This window comes from Ahaetulla prasina, chromosome 8 (genome assembly GCF_028640845.1).
Source record: "Ahaetulla prasina isolate Xishuangbanna chromosome 8, ASM2864084v1, whole genome shotgun sequence".
Lineage (NCBI taxonomy): Eukaryota > Metazoa > Chordata > Lepidosauria > Squamata > Colubridae > Ahaetulla > Ahaetulla prasina.
This window is the reverse complement of record NC_080546.1, coordinates 77661934-77677648: the sequence shown is the minus strand read 5'-3', so window position 1 is coordinate 77677648 and position 15715 is coordinate 77661934. Positions and strand designations below refer to the sequence as shown.

The 15715-nt window shown below is 40.7% G+C and overlaps 1 protein-coding gene across 4 annotated transcripts in view; it reads right to left on the bottom strand.

Annotated features, from left to right (window-relative positions):
• DLC1 (DLC1 Rho GTPase activating protein) overlaps positions 1–15715 on the bottom strand; it is a 390319-nt gene that overhangs the window by 9603 nt on the left and 365001 nt on the right. For all 4 annotated transcript variants that reach the window (XM_058193746.1, XM_058193744.1, XM_058193745.1 and 1 more), the window contains 7 exons: positions 13698–15112; positions 11125–11301; positions 6120–6279; positions 5247–5445; positions 3158–3371; positions 1122–1236; positions 37–255 (listed from right to left, as the gene is read on the bottom strand). In XM_058193746.1, coding sequence (XP_058049729.1) covers positions 37–255; positions 1122–1236; positions 3158–3371; positions 5247–5445; positions 6120–6279; positions 11125–11301; positions 13698–15112 — 2499 coding nt within the window. The remainder of the gene's footprint in view (positions 1–36; positions 256–1121; positions 1237–3157; positions 3372–5246; positions 5446–6119; positions 6280–11124; positions 11302–13697; positions 15113–15715) is intronic.

The following is a 15715-nucleotide window of genomic DNA, read 5'->3' as shown; positions in this document are numbered from 1 at the left end:
ATGCACAAACGCTAGAAATATGCCAATGTACCATACCTTTTTATAGGCAAGTTCTGCTGGTTCTGGCGTGGCACAACTGACCCAGCCCTTAAATTTATCCTTTATTTCCTTGAAAAAATCATCCATACAGTCCTGGATATAAGAATGGTAACTAGCAGACTCCGAGTTGTTAGTTTGTCCCAGGTCCTCAAAGCTGAGAGGTCTAAGATCTTGTTCCGTATAAGAATTCCGACATCTGCTCATTTCTTCTGGGATCTAAGAGTTAGGAAACGAATAGAACAGGGAGTAAATAACTGGAGGTTCACATGATGAGCCAACATTTGCTTTCTTTTCTTTGTTCTGAAAGTGGCTGTAATTAATATTGTAGCATTTCAGTGACAGCAGGACCATATCTAATCTCCCCAGAAATATGATGTACCGTATTTTTCGGCATATAAGACGCACTGGAGTATAAGATGCACTTTAGTTTTTGGGGAGGAAAATAAGAAAAAAGCTGATTGGCAGGTGGATTGGCCTCCCAGAATTCCCCCAATCAGCTGTTCCCAGAGGTGAATTTTAGCAACAGGTTCCTTGGTTGTGAACTCTGTGCCTTGCTTTTTTTTTTTTTTTGCTTTTTTTTTTCTGCCTCTGAAACTCCATTTCAGAAAAAACTTTTTTCTGCCTCTGAAAGCCTCCAAAACAGCTGCAGAAAAAAAGCTCCATTTGGGGCTTTTTTTTTCTTAAGCTCCGTTTCTCATGCTTTTTTCAGCCTCTGAAACCTCCGTTTGAGAAGCTGGACGGGCTACATTTGGAGTATAAGACACACCCAGATTTTCACTCTCTTTTTTGGGGGGAGAAAAGGTGCGTCTTATACTCTGAAAAATACGGTAGTTCTACCATCACCAAAGTGCAAGCACAGAAACCCAAACTCACATACACAGACAGATACACACACACAGAGTTCACAAATTATTTTGAAGTGGGAATAGTGCAGATTTTGACGGTTGCCCGTTGTAAGTCCTTATGTTGCTTTCCAGCAGGGGCAACAGCCAGAAAAAAACATTAGGTGCCAAGAACAAAGATACAACCTCTACAGAATACTAGTTCAAGATGTTAAAATGAACAAATAGACAAATATTCACCTGGAAAAGCTTCTTACACTCAGCAATCATGTGGCCTAGGCCTTGAGTTGCAGCCAAATTCTCATTTAGGTCTTTCTGATCTGGTTTTCCCAGACTCTGTTTCCTCTGCATTACCCTGTCAAAGAATGAACAAGACTAATCAATAAAAGGAGATCAGAATGCACTAATAGTCTGGGATGTAAATGAATAATTAAAGCAAAAGCTAAGGACTGCATCGAAAACCTATTTTTATATCTGATTTTCTGCATCCAAGTGTATTTATTTTCAGCTTGTCTCATGGATTTCTACTTGTCATGGGTAGTATAACTGATGGAAATGACCCTGATTAATGTTCTCATAATCCACATCTATATGTACTGAAATAGAAGTAAGCTCCATTGATCTCCTTTGCAATCTTATATGGACATTAAAAACCACCTACAGTAGTGGCCAAAATTGTGGAAACCTTTTGGGGAAAGTGTATTTTTGAGGTTTGATGGCTAATAACACCACTCTTTTTTTGGGGAGTTTTAAGATAATTATATTCCACTGCTGGAATGGTCTGGGAATAGCCCAGACCTTAACCCAATTGAAAATCTATAGAGCCGACTAAAGAAACTTGATAGTCAGAAGTGACCCAGCAATAAAACCCAGTTAATAGAAACCATCATTCAATCTTGGTTTCACATGATAACAGTTACAGAACTAAAAGACTTGGTTAACTTCATGGGAAGACGTTGTAAGGCTGTAATTCATGCTAAAGGTTACCCAACTATTAACTGATGTGATAATTTTTGTATATCTCGTTTTTTCTATGGGGATAATTTTTGTATATCTCATTTTTTCTATGTGTTTCATTTTTCTTTTTTATACTGTAACTGCTGTTCTAATAGCAAATCCTTCATAAAAGTTATTGCATTACATTCTTGATTAAATTATCATTCCATTGATACATAATTTTATGGTACTACTAAAAAAAAAAGTGGCGTTATTAGCTAGTTTTAGAAAATACACTTTTCCTAAAAGGTTTCCACAATTTTGGCCACTACTGTACAACCACCTATCAAACACCACTCACGACAATGAGACTTCCTTCAAGTTTTTATTCATCGGACTATATTGTTGTTTATTTTTATATAACATTAAGATAATTCACGAGCCAAAACCAACCTCTTTGATCAGGCTTTGATCAATTTTTGAAATATCAATGTAGACTGGATAACCATTTGACTGGGATGGAATAAGCCTCCTGTCTTGAACAGGGGCTGGACTAGAAGACCTCTGAGGTCCCGTCCAGCTCTACAATTCTAAAACCTTCACATACAGATGCTGGGTAAATTTCTTTGGTAAAAGAACTGAGAGATGACATAGGGGAATGATAACATGCAATGCTCAGGCTCTGAAATTAGGTAAAGGTTCCTTTCGAACATATGTGCTAGTCGTTCCTGACTCTAGGGGGTGGTGCTCATCTCCGTTTCAAAGCCAGAGAGCTAGGGGGCTCTAGGGGGCGGTGCTCATCTCCCGACTCTAGGGGGCAGTGCTCATCTCTGTTTCAAAGCTGAAGAGCCAGCACTGTCCGAAGACGTCTCCGTGGTCATGTGGCCGGCATGACTCAATGCCAAAGGCACACGGAATGCTGTTACCTTTCCACTAAAGGTGGTCCCTGTTTTTCTACTTGGATTTTCTATGTGCTTTCAAACTGCTAGGTTGGCAGAAACTGGGACGAGTAACGGGAGCTCACCCTGTTACGCAGCACTGGGGATTCGAACCGCTGAACTGCCGACCTTTCGATCGACAAGCTCAGCGTCTTAGCCACTGAGCCACCTGTATCCCCAATCTCTGCAATTGGTGGCTTACAAATCATAGCCCTACATAAATAAAACCAATTATCTTATAATTTTTTTCAGGATGGAAAATTAAATACAAAGCAGTTTAATAGATACATTCCCCCCACCCCCCACCCCAAAAAGAGCCACAGAGTTAAAAGCAAAAGCTTCTTCAACGGGGTAGCAACCCGCTAGTTTTGGAACCCGGGTAGAACCAATAAGGAGACTCACCTTGGAGAAGAATTTTCTCTTTTAAGGGTGTTCAGGTGGAAAAGAGAAGGTGCTAAACACACCGCCAGGTTTGTTGGCGTCATCTGGTTTTCTTTCACAGCAGCTGTGACGTCACTCAGAAAATACAGAAGAATCTGTAGGACTTCTCTGTTCTCATCTGGTAGAAGCATAATGGCCGCTTTGATTGCCTGGAGGCGCTGGTCTTTTGGCACATCTGCACAAAATTAGCAGTCCTCTCATCAGCTCACTGATTTTCCACCCATGCAGCATGAATGCATCCCAAAACAAACTCTTTAACTTTGGCTATTTTTGACTTTAGTCTCAAGCAATTTCCTTTAGTGTGCTACATACCATTCATGGTCAATGAAAGAATGTTCATATTTTTTTTTTTGGGGGTCAACAGCATAACTGCCCTCAGGTATTTCCTGCTTAGCCAGAGACTCAAGGGTAAAACAAAGCCCTGAATATGCCAGAGTTAAATTTAGAATTTAATTTGGGAGAGCAGCAGAACGGCTAAAAAAGGGATTTCACAAATTAGATTGTTCAGTTTATGAACCAGGCGTAGCAACAGATACTTTTATCATTATAAACTCCATCGAACAAGAACTGAAATCAAAGATACAGCAGTGAATTATATTCCTCAACTGGAAAGCCAGTTAAAATAAGTAGCCCTTAAATCAGGGGTGAAATCCAGCAGGTTCTGGAGAACCGGTAGCAGAAATTTTGAGTAGTTCGAAGAACTGGCAAATACCACCTCTGGTTGGCCCCAGAGTAGGGTGGGAATGGAGATTTTGCAATATCCTTCCCCTGGAGAGGGGAGGGAATGGGGATTTTGCAGTATCCTTCCCCTGCCACGCCTACCAAGCCACGCCCACAGAACCGGTAGTAAAAAAAAATTGGATTTCACCACTGCCTTAAATCTATTCCTTATTTGACCAGACAAAATATTCAGGCTGCACTTCAACAAACAGATGAACTATGACAGAGCAAAGAAAAGAATCTGTAGTTGTAGATATGACCATCACACAATGCTTTGGTTACAGGGCACAACAAATACTCTAATGCCACACTTTGCCTTGGTTTACTGCATAAAATTCGATAAAAGGGAACTAAGTTGGAAGAGAAGCTGATATATTTCGGTACACTTTAATGTACACTAAAGGAAAGATATGTTATGGCTTGCCAGCAGACCTGGCAGTAGATTCAGACAGTGAGGAGGTTGGGGAGAAACATGGGCCAGTCCTGGAGTCTGGGGAAGACTCTGATGAGGGCTCTGCATCTGAGTCAGAGAGGGGGCTAGTGCGGTATGCCAGTTATCAGTTGGCTTCAGAGTCAGACATCAGTAAGGCAAATGAACAGCTGGAGCCTGTTCCCCGTGTGCACATGCACAGAGTTGCCAGACGAAAGGAACAGCTAAAGAACAAGGGTCGACTTGGGAGTAAGGCCACAGGTGGACGATGAACGGCCCCTCCCAAAAGAAATAAAAGAGGAGCAAAAGGGGAGTGGAGTTTTCAGGAGACAATTAGTTCGCTTAATTGGTTCGTGACTCCTTGCCAAGTTTTGAAAATATCGGCCTGGCAGCTCTCCAAGCCAGATAAGGTCTGTGACTGTAAATTCTCCCTTGAAAGACTTTGCTGGATGTGAATGAGAGGAATTCATAATAACTTAATAAAAAGTTTCTTTTTTGCCGGGACAAGGAGTCTGCTTCATGCTCAGTTACCTTCAGTTACAAACCCCCATAGTAAAGTCTTCTTGGAGGTGGGAAATACTTACAGAGGGGAACGTAAATCCACGGGAATATATATTCTTGGAAATGATAATGTCTCCATCAATCAATGGATTAAAGTTACCTATTAAAACAGCAACACTGGCTGACCTGATAAGGACTTATTTATTCATCCCTTTTGTACAGCTGCCCATCTCTCATAGTGACTCTGGGCAATGTATATAATCAAACAAAATGCATAAAAGTAAAAACCCATAAAACCCAATAAAACTACAAGTTATGTTAAAAATAATTCCTCTGCCTGGGCCAGAGGAAAGGGGAGTTATTTGGGAACGACTGAAACGACGAACATGAGTGACTTACACTGGTAGATTTGTAAGAATGTCTCTGAAAGTTTGTTGGTCATTAGAGGTTCCGACAGGTTGCGGAAATACTGTTTGAGCATGTCGGCCACATCGTAAGCAGACTGGCCTTCATAGTTCACTTTGCCTATTGCATTCTCGTTCATCTGTCGTAATGCCTGGATTCTTGACTTGACTCCAGATTTTCGGAAAAGGCCAACCTGCGCGACAAAAGGAAAGCGCTCGCGTTACACAAAACAGGAAGCTGTTACCAATCACACTTTTACCTATGGCACTGGGATTAGATTCAAGATCTGATTTTGGTGAGTAAATAACGTATTTTTCGGAGTATAAGACGCACCTTTTTCCCAAATAGGTTGTAAAAAAATGCTTTTAAAAGTTTTTTAAAAAAGGCTCTGATGATTGCGCGGCTTTTTTTAACCTTTTAAAAGCATTTTCTACAACCTATTTGGGTGAATAGGTTGGTAAAAATACTTTTAAAAGTAAAAAAAAAAAGGCTCTGACGATCAGCTGTGATCATCAGAGCCTTTTTTTAACCTTTTAAAAGCATTTTTACCAACCTATTTGGGCGAATAGGTTGTAAAAAATGCTTTTAAAAGTAAAAAAAGAGGCTCTGACGATCGTGCGGCTCAGCTGTGATCGTCAGAGCCTTTTTTTTTAACCTTTTAAAAGCATTTTTTAAAGAAGCAGCAAATTGGCAATCAAGTGATTGGTTGGGCATGGGCGAGGGATTTTTGCTACCGATTCTCCAAACCACCCGCCGCCATCGCTACCAAATCGGCTGATCCGGTCCAAACCGGGAGCATTTCACCCCTGAAATGAACATCTCTATCAGTGGAAGATCTCAATCCTAGACCAATGCAAAGACACTCACCTGATCCAAACAGTTGTTACGAAGGTATCTCATAGCTTGCTGTATGTTCTGTGGAAGAGGTTGCCCGGTACGCTGAACATTAATTATTAGGGGAACGCCAAACACATTTCTGTCTTTATAATCTGGGACTTTTATCCTTTTCATGAACTTTGGCACAGCCCTGTGGAAGATCAGAAATAATCTCATAAACAAACTTGGTGTTTTTATAGTCTCCTCTTAAAAATCTCCAGTGATGGATGCCCACAATTTCTTGGTTCTCTCAAATGTGTTGCTTCTCTCAAATATGCCCCATTTGGTTCTGTTCCCAACTCTTTGGCTGTGGGTTAAAAAATGTGCCAGAAAACATTTCACACGACTGAAAATAGCAGCACAGAAAACCTGATTAAGGCACTGAAATTTTCAACATTCTGCAATCTTCAGAGAAAGGCATGGGGGGGAAAAAACCCTTAAAACGTAAGTATACTATTAGGGAGAAAAACCGTGAACCCTTTTAAATTATTTTCACAAGTGTGAAGTAATTACTTTATTAGTATAGGTAGTCCTTGACTTACAACAGTTCATTGTTACAACGGCATTGAAAAAAGTGACTTATGACCGTTTTTCACACACTTATGACCGTTGCAGCTTCTCCATGGTCACATGATCAAAAGTAAGATGCTTGGGAACTGACTCACATTTATGATTCTTGTATGGTCTTTGGGTCACGTGGTCTCCTTTTGTGACCTTCTGACAAGCAAAGTCAATGGGAAAACCAAATTCATTTAATACTTAAGTGAATTTATTAATTTAAGAACTGCCATGATTCACTTAACAACTGTGGCAAGGAAGATTGTAAAAATGGGGCAAAATTCACTTAACAAATGCCTCACTTGGGCAACTAAAATTTGGGGCTCAATTGTGGTCATAAGTCGAGGGCTATCTGTACTTTAATCAGTGCTGTTATTGTTGTTAACTTATATTGTGTGAGTAATCTACACTTAGATTAACAGTTAAAACAGATGGAAATTTTTTATTATTATTATTATTATTATTATTATTTATTAGATTTATAAACCGCCCTTCTCCCGAAGGACTCAGGGCGGTGTACAGCCAAAGTAAAAAGAAACAATGTACAGTTAAAATAAAATTAAAAAACTTATTATACAGTGTGGCCGAAATTAAAATAGTTAAAAATCTAGAAAACCCCAATTAAAACCAGAGAGAAATTTAAAATTTAAAACTAAACAATTTAAGAAAGCCCCGCACGAACAAACAGATACGTTTTCAGTTCGCGGCGAAAAGTCCGAAGGTCAGGTATTTGACGTAAACCAGGGGGAAGTTCATTCCAAAGAGTGGGGGCCCCCACAGAGAAGGATCTTCCCCTGGGGGCCGCCAGCCGACATTGTCTGGCGGACGGCACCCTGAGAAGGCCCTCTCTGTGCGAGCGTACGGGTCGGTGGGAGGCATGCGGTAACAGAAGGCGGTCCCGTAAGTACCCAGGTCCCAAGCCATGGAGCGCTTTAAAGGTGGTAACCAGAACCTTGAAATGCAAGGTTTTACTAATTCAAACCAGCATCTAAGAATATAAACAATTCCAAGAATGATGGTTTTGTTTAAAGTTAGGATATTCAGGTCTCATAAATGCAATATTTCCAGATACTGTGGGAATCCTTTAGGTCACGGGTCTCCAACCTTGGCAACTTTAAGCCTGGCGGACTTCAACTCCCAGAATTCTGGGAGTTGTAGTCCGCCAGGCTTAAAGTTGCCAAGGTTGGAGACCCCTGCTTTAGGTATTACTTTGAAGTCTTCTATCATCATCATCATCATCATCATCATCATGCAATCTAGTTAGATTCAGTCTAAGATTGAGGTAGAAATTATTATTACAAGTTGTCCTTGACTTGCAACAGTTCATTTAGTGACCGTTTGAAGTTACAACTGCACTTATGACCATTTTTCACACTTATGACTGTTGCAACATCCCCATGGTCATGACAACTGATTCATATTTACGACAGTGGCCACTTTGATCCCTTTTGCGACCTTCTGACAAGCAAAGTCAATGAGGAAGCCAGATTCATTTACCAACCGTGTTACTAAATTTAGCAACTGCAGCGATTCACTTAACAAACGTGGCAAGAAAAATGTTTAAATCGGGCAAAACTCACTTAACGGATTTCTCACTTAGCAATATATATTCAGGGCTCAATTGTGGTCGTAAGTTCGAGGACTACCTGTATTGGCAACAAGGATTTTTTGGCTCTGCATTTCCACAATATTTCAATATTAGCCACACAGGGCAGTAGAAATTTGCAATAACTGGAGAGTCAGCACTTTCATTCGTTTTCAAAAATCCAGCAGCAGAGCTTTGAAAAGCAAGCAAATATACTCTTCATTTGCATCATCACCGTCCGAACTAAAGCTGTTGTATTTTCCATGAGTTTCCCTCAACACTGTCGAACTATTTACTAAATCTGCACTATTATTAATCTTCTCATCATTCCCATCTCCTTCCACTTATGACTGTATTACTGTAACTTTATTGCTTGTATCCTTATGATTTATATTGATTGTTTCCTGACTGCTTAGTTGTAGCCTATGACTATCATTAAGTGTTGTATCATTAAGTGTTAAATTTGTACCCTATGACTATCATTAAGTGTTGTAAGAAGGTAACTTTTCTTTTATGTACACTGAGAGCGTATGCACCAAGACAAATTCCTTGTGTGTCCAATCACACTTGGCCAATAAAAAAAAAGTTTTATTGACTGCCTTTCCTTTGAAATCCATCCATTCACTTAGCAAATCATTTCTCTCCCCTATGCCAAATCAGTACAGACTTTTTTTTTTAAAAAAAGCAAAAAGCAAAATCCATTTTGAATTTCGGGGCCACACCAGGACAAATTAGCTGCTCACATTTAAAAAAAACAAAATAGTCTTAAGAGCTTACCAGAGAATAAATCAATGAATATAGTAGTAATTGCTCAGTTAATCTGCCAGGTCAATAGGTAGAGGAGAAAATGAGGGTGGCCATGACAACACAAATAAGAATCAAATACAGATCTAGCAGTCAATGACCCTTTATAATCTTGCTTGTTCAGGACTCTTGAGAGAAGACGGACACGTGAACAATGAAGTTTCTGTGTACTAAATGGTTTGCTTTAGAAAGCCCTCAAACATGTTCTACCACCCACCAGCTCGTGTCACAGCAGGAAATTGATGTAATACATGGGTGTTTGCCAGAAATAAACTTCATTTCGACAAATGGCCTTTTCAGACACAGCCCCCCCCTTCGACCTCCCCCCCCCCCCGCCTCTTCCTTTCCAACCACCTCTTTCTTACCCACTTGGGTAAAAAGGCCTTTCCGATCGCTTTCAACTATCCAATAAATCAGAACCTTGCTATTTTACTTAAATCATTTAAGGATTTTTAGTGGAGAGCAACCAAAAAGCTTTTGCCACACGGCAGACCTGGGAATGTCAAAAGCCAAAGGAATTCTAACTCAATGGCATGATTATTTTTAGGTCTATGAACGACTAGTTCACATGCGAGCACCCCGCCTCATTTATATTTCCACAGTTTGAAAGCGTGTTATTGATACAAGCCTATGCGTAGCTTTCATTTTGTTAAAATGCACAGGGGTGGAATGCAATGGAAAATGAAACAGACGCATATTACGATGCCCGCCGAGAATCTCAAGCATGCAAACTGCTCAGCGCTTATTTCGGTCCGTCAGGACAAACAACTTCTGAATTTAGCACAGGATCCCTTAATAACAGCATTTGAATAGGAAGAGCTTTGATGATGGACTTAAAATACTCAGTCCTAGACAAAGTGGGTGGGGGGAGGGGAAGAGAAGGGGTCAGCCAGATGTTGAAGTAGCAATTAAATTTGATACCCCCCTGCAAAAATTCTTTGTACTTTTTGGGTGCTACGAATGGAAATTATGAAGTGATTTTTTTTTAAAACAAACATTTTTTATCTGGAGTGCACTATTTAGCCAATGGACATAAATGTTTGTATATTCTAATGTAATCCTTAAGGTCAGGTAAAAATGGTAAAGGTAAAGATTCCCCTTGCACATATGTGCTAGTCGTTCCCGACTCTAGAGGGCAGTGCTCATCTCTGTTTCAAAGCCAAAGAGCCAGCGCTGTCTGAAGACGTCTCCGTGGTCATGTGACCGGCATGACTAAATGCCAAAGGCGCAAGGAACGCTTTTACTTTCCCACCAAAGATGGTCCCTATTTTTCTACTTGCATTTTTTACATGCTTTCGAACTGCTAGGTTGGCAGAAGCTGGGACAAGTAACGGGAGCTCACCCCGTTAGGCGGCTCTAGGGATTTGAACTGCTGAACTGCCGACCTTTCAATCAACAAGCTCAGCGCCTTAGCCATTGAGCCACCACCTCCCTGTTAAGGCCAAGTAGTGCCTGTCAAATGTTCTGGATTTTATCCTATTTTCATGGCCATTGGTAAAAGACTTGGGAACGGTAAATAAAATATCTAGAGAGCATCAGCCTGTCCATTTCCGTTTTAAGGTAATGATCATGCATTTATCAGCAAGTTGGAGTTCCAATAGGATACAGATAGATTTATTAACAACTGATACCTTTTAGTTGTGAAATTCTTCCCTTTAGGTATTTAAAAAAACAATACTTAACCTTCAGAGCCAATGCACTTCCCCCCTTTGGAAAAAAAAAAATCAGTTGGGTTGGATAGGAATTTAGACTCAAGAATTATCAGTAGATGGGGAGGGGGTTGGGAGATGAAAAGCTGTGGATGTGGTTATTTGGATTGGAAGGGAAAATTTTATTCTATGTTTGGTTTATGTATAACAATACCTTGTGATTGACCCGGGAAGCCAGAGGGTTTTTGGGAGGAGGGGAAAAAGGGAAAAATGTTTTTGTTTTTTAAAACTCTTTCAATAAAAAAAAAAGAATTATCAGTAGGTCTTGTGATTCGTATTTCCTATTATTTGTAGGTTCTGACTAGTCAAAGGCTTGCTAAAGATGCACACAGCTCCTTACCAGCTGAAACCATGTTTGTTGGAAGGTGTGTATTTCTCCAAGAGTGCAGTTAATTTCAGAAGGGAATACTTCTGCAGCAAGTTCATCTGTGCGACGGACTGACAGTCAATCTGTAAGGCAACGGAACTTAAGCTGGGCCGATGGGAACTCTGAAAGCTATGCCACCTCATTCTTTGCCTTTAAAAACAGAAAGAAACAACACTGAATGACTGTGAACCACAAAGATGGGTTTAAACATAGAGAAAGCCGAAGCAACCGAGTGGTTTGGCATCGTATCCCAATACAGGCAGTCCTTGAATTACAACAGGTCATTTAGCAACCGCTCAAAGTTAAAATGGCATGGAAAAAAGTGACTTATGACTTTAACAGTTATGACCTTTACAGCATCCCTACGATCACGCGATCAAGATTCAGACGCTGAGCAAGTGGTTCATATTTATGACGGCTGCAGTGTCCCGGGATCACGCGATCACCTTTTGAGACCTTCTGATGAGCAAAGTCAATAAGGAAGCCAGATTCACTTAACGAGCGGGTTACTAACTTATCAACTGCAGTGATTAACTTAACAACCATGGCAAGAAAGGTCGTAAAATGGGGCAAAACTCACTTAACACAGGTCTCACTTAGCAACAGCAATTTTGGGCTCAGTTGTGGTCATAAGTCGAGGACTACCTGTATAGATTTTTCCTATGGGAACTATGACACTCTTGCTTCAGAATCTCAGATTTCTATGATATTAATTTTTTTTAATTTGTGCAGAATGTATGGTACTAGAGTTTGTTTGAATTGTCAAATGTTTGAATATTTACTGTACTTAAGGCACTATTTATACTGTAAGAATTTTATCTGTACTGACCCCATTGAAAGTATGCATGTTGATAAACCAAATGTAGAAAATTTAAATTTGATTGTTCACCTGAACACAAACATCTGAACAAAGAATTCATATAACATAACATAACATCAGAGTTGGAAGGGACCTTGGAGGCCTTCTAGTCCATCCCCCTGCCCAGGCAGGAAACCCTACACCATCTCAGTCAGATGGTTATCCAACATTTTCTTAAATTTTTCCAGTGTTGGAGCATTCACAACTTCTGCAGGCAAGTCGTTCCACTTATTAATTGTTCTAACTGTCAGGAAATTTCTCCTTAGTTCTAAGTTGCTTCTTTCTTTGATCAGTTTCCACCCATTGCTTCTTGTTCTACCCTCAGGTGCTCTGGAGAACAGCCCAACTCCCACTTCTCTGTGGCAGCCCCTGAGATATTGGAACACAGCTATCATGTCTCCCCTAGTCCTTCTTTTTGTTAAACTAGACATGCCCAGTTCCTGCAACCGTTCTTCATATGTTTTATCCTCCAGTCCCCTAATCATGATCAATTTGATCCAGATCGAATTTTGATCCAGATCAAAATTTTCTCAAAGGATTTTGTAATAAAATGACAGAGTGGAGGAAGAGCTATCTAGACATTCAACGAACATGAAAACAACTTAGCATAACCTAGGTCTCCTTGTGTTCCGTGTTTCTCAGATAATCCCCGACACAGAACATAACCGAAAAAAATAATTTGGCATTCAGCGATAACATAATCAGCAATATTAGCCAGCTACACACCACCGTACTTGGATAATTGATCTTTTCTTATTCTATGGAAAGTAATTAAGAATTATTTTGTGTCACTCTTACTACAGAATCTGCTCATCCCTTTTTATAGAGAATTTTGTAGCTTAAGGAAAAGGCAATTAATTTCTATATAGCTTCTGCAACATAATCGCCAAGTATAAAAATCTTGTTGTCTAAAACAGGGGTCTCCAATCTTGGCAACTTTAAGGCTTGTGGACTTCAACTCCCAGAATTCCTCAGCCAGCTTTGCTGGGAGTTGAAGTCCACAAATCTTAAAGTTGCCAATGTTGGAGACTCCTGGTCTAAAAAATTACCAGTTTGATTATTTTAGAAAAATCAAAACATCACAGTTGTAATGTAAAGAATATATTGCGCTATCCTTTATCAAGCCAAAAATATTTTGATGTGAACCATTTCCAACCCAGCAGATGACTTCTGGCTGCATCGATCTGTAGCTTTTCAAGAACATGCCTACAAGTATTCATCTTCTTTTTTGGAGAACATGAATACTGAAAACTTTTCTCGATGCCTCCCATCACCGCATATTTTAAAATTATATTTGGAAGGCATCTCCCACAGAAGAAACAAGGATGAACAAGCGGATTTCATGGCGTTGTTTCCAATTACCCTTTTCCCCTGCCTCGTCTGTTTATTTATTTAGTAACTATGAAAGGTATTTTGAATTTACTTTTCATTTCATAAAGTCCTGAAGCTTCCTTCAAACAATCTCGAGAGTTATGCACGGCAGGCGGCTGACCTAAGTTGATTCTTGACCTTGAACTTTTCTACCTTCTGGCGTAAAAAGCAGGATAATAACTTTTCTACGCCCGACACCCACCTTTGATTAATAAAATCAAACATTAAAAACATGCATGCGCTAATGAATAAACAAACGTGTACTTTACTCTGATACATGCTACTCTTCTTAAGACTAAAATCTCTGTCCACTGACCTGTTGGAGCGGGTCAGTGATGCCCCCACCCCAGAATCCCTTCTCTCTGGGATTCCTACAGCCTCCTCAGTTTCATTCAACGAATTTCCCGTGCTGTCCAGATCACTAGGGATGGTCCTATCATTGTCCACATCTAGCAGGATTTGCTTGGGAGACGAAGGGCATGGAGAAATGGAGTCCAAAGCTGAATCAGAGTCCCCTTCGTCAGAAAATTTCTCTGACCACTGGTTCACAATTTTCTGCATGCCTTTGACATGATACAGGATGTCGTCGAGTTCAGGGAAGAGGTCCTCATTCTCCAGATCGGCCAGATTTCCTGTGCTGGAATACAATATGGAACCTGGCACGTTGTCATAAATGCTGAGCCGACTGCACACCGAACTGGAGGAGTTGCGTCTCCTTCCGATGCTCATATCTTTGGAGCTGTCGGAACTGTTCTCACGCCGGAGCGAAAGATGTCCGTGCCCATGGAAGCTTCCCGTTCTCCAGTTCACCGAACTATTCTTTGGTGGTGCAAAATTGCCATTGGAGAGGGCTTTGGGAAACGTTCCAGGTTTGTGATCTTCAGGGATGAAAAAGACCGTCTCTTCTGCAAAGCTATCCCTGTTTTTAAAGTTCTGTTCCATGACATCATTAAATGTCGATTGGTTGAAAGGATCAAAGCCTTCTAGGTACATCCCCACGCGCTTATTGTAGGCGCCCAGGCTCCGGGTCCTTGTGATGGGGCTGGGAGTGCTAACCACACTGCTCGTCTCCGATTGGCTGCTGCTACTGCTGGTCTGCGTGGAATTGGAAACGCTTCTTTTGCGAACCATCGGGAAATTGATGTGGTTGCCGTTGAGAGTGGAGATCTCCACACAATTGAGTTGCTTCAGTTTCTCTTCGCCCATACCTTCTTGCAAGATCGGACCACTGATTATCAAGCCGAGTTTTGAAGGAGCTTTGCTTTTCCCAGGATGGGATCCTTTTATCTTCAGACTTTCCATCCTCTTTAACAGGCTCCTTGTTTTGGATTTGGTGTTCTTCTCGCTGGCTTTCATGCGGCAACTGAAACTCGATAACTCTTTGGTGGAGGGCAGCCTGCCCTCGTTTTCCACAAGTTTTCCCGAAGAGGTGATGCTAATGACGGAGTTTGTCCTGGTGGTGACTGCATCGCTCTGGGAGGTAGTCGGCTGGCTGTTGTTGCTGCTCATGCTATGGATGGAAGCTACCTCCAGATGTTCACTCTGCTCCATCAGCATGCTCTCATGACTGGTGGCATTGCTAAGATGAGCCACTTCCAGGGATGTGGAATTCATATCAAATTTTGGAGGGAAAATGTTAAATTCTTCCAGTCTGGACCATCTCTTGCTCTCTCTCTGGAACATCCACTTCCCACTGATTGCACAAGGCTCATCTTCATCTGAATCTTCACTCTGCAACGAAATAGGGTACCATGAATAAGCTCAATCGCTTGCTAAGGGATTGCAACCGGCATGGCTGAACTAAGTGAGAATTCTAGGAACTGGTCCGGCTACAAAATTAGGTATACATTTGTTCTCGTGGATCCTATACTTTCTTGAAAATCAACTCGGCTAAGAACTAAAGGGATTCATTTAGTTTCAGTCATGAACCATTACTGCACATCTAGTCCCCATATTCCACTTATCGCACCCAAGTGGGTGGTTGATTATGTATTTCAGATTTTTTTTAAAAAAAGTTATCCATGTGGCATTATAGAGGTCACAATGTCACTGACTCTCAATCCTTTGAGAACAATTTAAAGTGCTGATCATTATCTATAAAACACTAAAGTTCTTAGAATCTGGGTGTGCCTAACCACACAAACATGCCACAAAATTCTTCAGTTCCCGTCACCGCCAAGACTTTTCAGATGGAGAAATATCTGAAATGTCCTTCAAGAAATCTTAATCAGAAGCTAGCCATCCCTATGTGGAACTCCAGGTTAACTAATGACTATTGTAACTTGAGCTGTTTTTGAAAAAGACATCCAGCAATTGGAACTAAATGCTTCTGCT